The sequence below is a fragment of the Peromyscus leucopus genome, chromosome 4 (genome assembly GCF_004664715.2).
Source record: "Peromyscus leucopus breed LL Stock chromosome 4, UCI_PerLeu_2.1, whole genome shotgun sequence".
Classification (NCBI taxonomy): Eukaryota; Metazoa; Chordata; class Mammalia; order Rodentia; family Cricetidae; genus Peromyscus; species Peromyscus leucopus.
Genome location: NC_051066.1, coordinates 125,736,372 through 125,742,225, shown reverse-complemented (window position 1 = coordinate 125,742,225; position 5,854 = coordinate 125,736,372). Strand labels below are relative to the sequence as shown.

Genomic DNA, 5,854 nt, shown 5'->3' with positions numbered 1-5,854 from the left:
TATTAATGTATGTATGTACATAGTAGTTTATCTAATATAGAGATTTTATATCTTTTATATATTATATATTATATATATCTATATACGTTATATATATCTATATACATTATATCTATATCTATATGTATTCCATTTAGTGTTTTTCATATGTACGAGTGAAGGGCTAAAGACTTGAATGAGTTAACTACTTAGGATGCTCATCCTTGAGGATAACAGGTTCTCCCTCTCCCAGCAATTAATAGCCTGTAGCACTTCATGCTAGCTCAGGGCCTTGTGAGATCTGTCTGTCCCTTAGATTTTGATATATCATCTGCTATTATTTATTTTTGTTAATAGCTGGACAAAATTCAATTGTGTACATATGCCACACTTTAATTATCTATTCATCAATTGATGGATGCCCTGGGTGCTTCCTATAGCTGGTTGTTATAATAGATCAGCAAAGATTATGAATACACAAGTATGTAAGTATAATAGGCTTCATAATACTTTATGTATATGGACAGGAGTGTTGTACCTGAATATGGTAAATCCACATTAGCTTTTTGAACAATTAGCACACTAATTTGCATAGTGACTAAACAATTTTGCACTGCCACCAATTTTGAATACTCATTTTTCTTCCCCTATATCCGAAATTCCATTTAATTGTTTTTACATATTTTACAACCAAGTATTTTCCAGTTATTGGTTTCATTTACAGAACTACTGAATTCCTGTTTGAGAATGTCTGTGCTTCTGTTTTGTATTAGCCACTTCACTTTTGTTCGATAACATACAATGGCTAGAAACAAATTAGAGAAGGAAATTGAACTTGATCTTGATCCAGATGGTCAAGGATACTCCTGAACTCTGAGCACACAGCTAACTCAACAGATACTTACAAGTTTCTGAAGAAATGAAGAACGAAGTGTCAAGTTTGTAAGGGCCAGGTGTATGTGTTACCATTGTGGGTACCAGGGTGAATCTAGATTGGTAAGCTAAGAAGCAGGTCCAAAGTTGTAAAGAGAGATTGAGTTGAAAGAACAGGAGAAGTGGCAGGAATTCTAAAAAGGAGGAAATGAGATGAAAGGTGTACTGAGGCAAATGAACTGGCCAGCAGGAAACAGGGAGGTAGGAAAAGTTGAGCTCATTTGGAAGGTGTGGCTAGCCTTGTCCAGCAGTATATAGTGCATAGTGGCTGTGCTTGCTTCCCACAGATCTTGAGCTCTCTGCTCTGCTGAATCTGCATCTTTGTATATGAGCAGATAATGGACAAAACACTGTGCAGTACACTGCTTCTTCTGAACACCTTTGTCCTGCTCCTGAACTCAAGCCATGAAGCCAGAAAACACCCAGATATTGCAAAGAAAACCAGTATCAGAAGCACACTGGATGAAAAGAGGAAGCAGGATATGCTGGATGTCTTCAAAACTGTTTACAATATTCACAACAATGACACATACCTCAGCAACATAATGAACTACAAATTGTGGGTAAGTGCTTGTTCCAGAGTCAGAGACAGGGCTGACATGTTCACCTGAGGCAGTGCCTTTGTTCCGACCCTCAGTATCATTCTCATTCTTGCTGCAACCATGCTGATGTCCCTCCAGTGTACAGTGTTCTTTCATTGAGGCCCATGGCCTGATCTAGATCCTGATCCATACTAACACTTGAACAATGCATACTTCTTATTCAAGCTACACACACAGGATTTATCTATCTCTATGTATGTCTTCAGGGATCTCTTGAGAGATAGTCCCCATTAGCACAGCTGTAAATCTAGTCAGTACACTTTCACATGGAGAAGGTAGTTCTATCTATAATTCTATTGCAACGTGCTCACTTGCAGGAGGTAACAAAGTTATAGTTCAGAGTCATAGTCAATTATCCCCTGGTTTGGTTCCTGGGCATGAAACACCTGATGTCAATGTTTATTGCTAAATGAATAGCCATATATAGAGAGAAACAGGCACAATTGTCATATTGGAATGATCTTTTAGTATTCTTTAACATTTTAAACATTTTTACTGTGTGTGTGGGGGGGGTTGTTTATTGATGTAAGGAGTATGTTAGGTGATCATATGAAGGTCAGTGGAAGCCTTAGTATTATTACACCATTTCTGCCAAAATGTGGATGCCAGGCCAAACTCAGGGGTTCAGGCTGAGTGGCCAGTATCTTACTCACTATGCTCTTTTGAATAATATCCTTTAACTTCTTCCTATCATGTAAGGACAGACTTCCAGGATAACTGAAACAGTAACTCAAATCATCCATGTAGATTCCTTGAAGTGTTATGCATGGCCATGTTTGTTCCATTCTCCTTATTGTTGCTTTGTGCATGGAAATTGGGGAATGTGTGTTTATATGTATTATTTGTCTGAACCCCTTTAGAATAGCAACTCCATGTTTCTTGCAAATAAAATTATTTATGTGACAAATTTTCATTGCAGGAAAATCATGTCAGTACACAGGGTCTAATACTTCTTACCCTTATTCATTGTTTGCTGATGCCCACTCATGAACATTTTCAGAATGGGATGTGGTTCCCGTGCTGGCCCTACAACTTCATTTTATGTACAGACTCTGAGTGGCTTTTATAACCCTTTTATTGACAAAGAGTCCATTCCACTGTGGCAGACAGCCTTTGCTACAAGTTAGGGTTCTCTGCAGCCATAAACAGAATAGACAATGATGGTCCTCTAAGATAAGATCATGATGTGATTCTCTAAAATTTAGTTGACAAATGTGCTTTGTCTCCCATAGAGAAAATCTATAATCTTACATTTCAGAGAATAAATGTGTGTCCTTTCAAAAATTTTACCTTTTAGAGTAGTCCTCTGTGTGGTCTTCACAGAAGTCACTTGAAGATAGATGTAGACCATTAAGAAATTCAATTTATGTGTCTTGTCAGCTTCATAATGTTCCTAGGACAGAGAACACTGTCACCTTCACCTTGGCTGGCTTCCCAGAGAGAAGTCCTATTATCTAAGATGTTTAAAAATGTTAGGTGCACTCTTCTGTCTTCTAAGTACTGTTTCTCCTTTTGTTTAGAACAAAATAAGTAGAAAGCAGGTTTTGTAAATCATTCAAATAGAAGAAGTGGCTTGTGCATGTGATCTGGGGATGATAGTTCGATAGCTGATAAATGAAGTCATGGACCCAAGGCAAATAGGTAAACTCTATGAAGAAACTGAATGTATGTATGTAAACTGGAAAAAATTAATGTGCATTAATTCTGTTCTTTTCCCTACAGCTGTGGGCTGGGTCAATTTATGGTGAAGTACAGCTGGGTCAAACAACATGTACCAAGATTGAATCTGACTTGGACAAATGTCCTTTCAAAACTGACCTCCGTCGGCGAGAAGTATGTATTTGATAATCACCAGGGATCATCAAACAGACAGATGGATAGTGGATAGTTTTTTGTATTGATGTGTTCATATGTGGAGAGTGTCTGTGCATGACAATGGGAAAACATATGTAACAAAGTAGTAATTCATAAATGAATACAGCTGGGTGTGGACACAAGTAAACTCCAGCCAATTCAGTCCTGTGTCATGGGACTTAGAGGAGGAGTATATGCATAAATAATCGACATAATTTCTAAGTGTGTTTAGCTGAAAATCTTCACACTGAGAAGGCAATCTTCCCTGCATTTGGCTACTCCCCCCTGGGCTAGAGGACACCACTTGCAAAGATACTTACTAGGGAGAAGGTGTTTGTTCAGTCCCCACTGGAACAGAAATAGAGCCCAGTAACAGGCCAAAGCTCTCTGGCACTGTCTTTTATATTCCCCTATTTGGGTAGGGTTGTTTCTTGTGACACCATGACTCTGGGAATAATTTTGTGTGTCTATCTCTATCCTGATACTTTGTCAACTGAGTGACATTTTTGCCCACCCATGAGTTCTTCCTAAGTGCCCATATTCTTGACCACTTCCCAGAACTGATCTTCCATTACTGACTCCATTGAATGGATTTTATCTGTCTCCTTTGCCTTGCTTCTCATTTTCTCAACAGCACAAAGCATCTTGTAAAAGGTACTCACAAGACCAGTGCAAGAAGATGTGTCTGGTGTGCTGTGTGGGTGATAACTGGCTGGCCAGGATTGTAGGCATTAACCTAAGACAAATAAATTAACTCCATAATATAAAGTTATTGCACATTTTGAATGTTCCCCCAAATGCCATGATGAATCCTATTCTTATTCAAAGGACAAGCAAGGAAGAGTTACTTATGTTAATTCAAACCCAGAAGAAAACACATGCAACAAGTTCCTATCTAAAGTGGCTAACTGTCCCTTCAATGAACAAGGAGACCAGCAGAAGGTAAGCACATGATTCTCAAAATGACCCCAGCATAGGAAGAACATTTCTACATTTGTGTATGATGTCTGAGAGGTTTCTCTTTTGCAAATATTTGTATGCATGAGATACAGTACACGTGAGTACATATGTGGATAGTGAGTGGAGATAGTCAGTAGATATTCATTTTGGGTGTATAGATTCCCTCAGTAGCAGAGTTTTGACCACATGAGGAGGAAGAGTGCACATATGATTATTTTTCTCTCTTTACCTGGGAATTAATTTGGTTACTGGGGGTGTTTTGAGAGTGTAAGGAAGCTGCTGTGGAGAAAGTTACTTGTGAGAAGAGTATCTGTTCATTCCTAGCTTAATTTGGCTTCCCAGACCTTACTAAAGAGATATATAGCATGTAAGTGACTGAAAATCCCTCTTGCTGATTCCATGCCTCTACTGCCAGCCAGCTGCTGCCTTTAAGCATGGGTTCCTGAGATGTCACATACAGGGGAGGCAGCTCTCATCTTTTCACCTCTTCCCATTTGCTCTTATTTTTTGCATTGTGTCATCTGCTTTGTTTCTTCCCAGTCACACTTTTAGTGTGTGGTCCATGTGCTCAAGGTGGATGGGCCTTGACCACATGACCATCTGTTCTATATAGGAGTATGCAGAAACTTATGAGCTCCAGGTGGTAGTACATGATTTCATATGCACAGTAGACCATTCAAGCAATGATGACAGGCCAATGAAGCATTAAGCTGAATGTGCTGGGACTCAGAAGTTCCTGAAATGACTCATAGGCATGTTTCCCATGTCCATTTTATTTTTCTGATTAACCATATTCCTTTTTAATTTTAACTTCATTGATGGTCTATTTTTCATCCTCTTTTCAGAGAGTATCATGCAGCTTCATTATATCTGAATTCTCTGTACTGAAGTATAAGGTTGTCATACAGTTCAAGTGTATAAGTATCTGAGGATATGAGCCATGACATGCTATGTTACCTACCACCTACACATCTTGCTTGGATTTCTCCAACCTTCATATGGATGCATAAGTCCTCAGAAATATCACCCCATTTTGACAGGATCAGGAGCCCCACAGAGAAGGCTGCTAAAGTCAAGTAATGCAGATGTAAACAACTGTCCCATTTTTCTTATGTCCTCCTTTCTTCAAGTTGCACAAATGTAAGTCCCACATGGCTTATCCTTGCTTTTAATCAATAAAAATAGACTCATTGGCTTTTGAGTTGCTGCTGTCTCATAATGTGTGGAGAGATAGGACCAAACATACAGGAATTGAGGGTTGTTACCCACATCTGTGTGTCAGGTGTTAAGTATTGTCTGTGGAGATGTCCATGTTTCAGATTAAAAAAATGAGATACTAAAAAAAATCCCAACAAGCACTTGAGGCAAAGTGACATGTTCACATGTGCAGACCCCTGAGCATCATTCCCATACTCCCTGGACTACTATGGTGGTATCAGGGTATGCTCTCAACATGGCTTTCCTCATATATACAAGTCCTACTGTACAACTGGACAGGGGATTGATTTTCTTCATAAGCAGCCTGA

General features: G+C 38.9%; 1 protein-coding gene across 1 annotated transcript; it reads left to right on the top strand.

The window, feature by feature from the left end:
* Positions 1-1,223: 1,223 nt before the first annotated feature.
* Positions 1,224-5,037, top strand: LOC114709535 (cystatin-related protein 1-like). The gene is made up of 4 exons (XM_028893414.2): positions 1,224-1,475; positions 3,237-3,347; positions 4,197-4,310; positions 4,942-5,037. Exons 1-4 carry the CDS (start codon positions 1,251-1,253, stop codon positions 5,035-5,037), a joined length of 546 nt encoding a protein of 181 aa, XP_028749247.1. The 5' UTR covers positions 1,224-1,250.
* Positions 5,038-5,854: the final 817 nt, after the last annotated feature.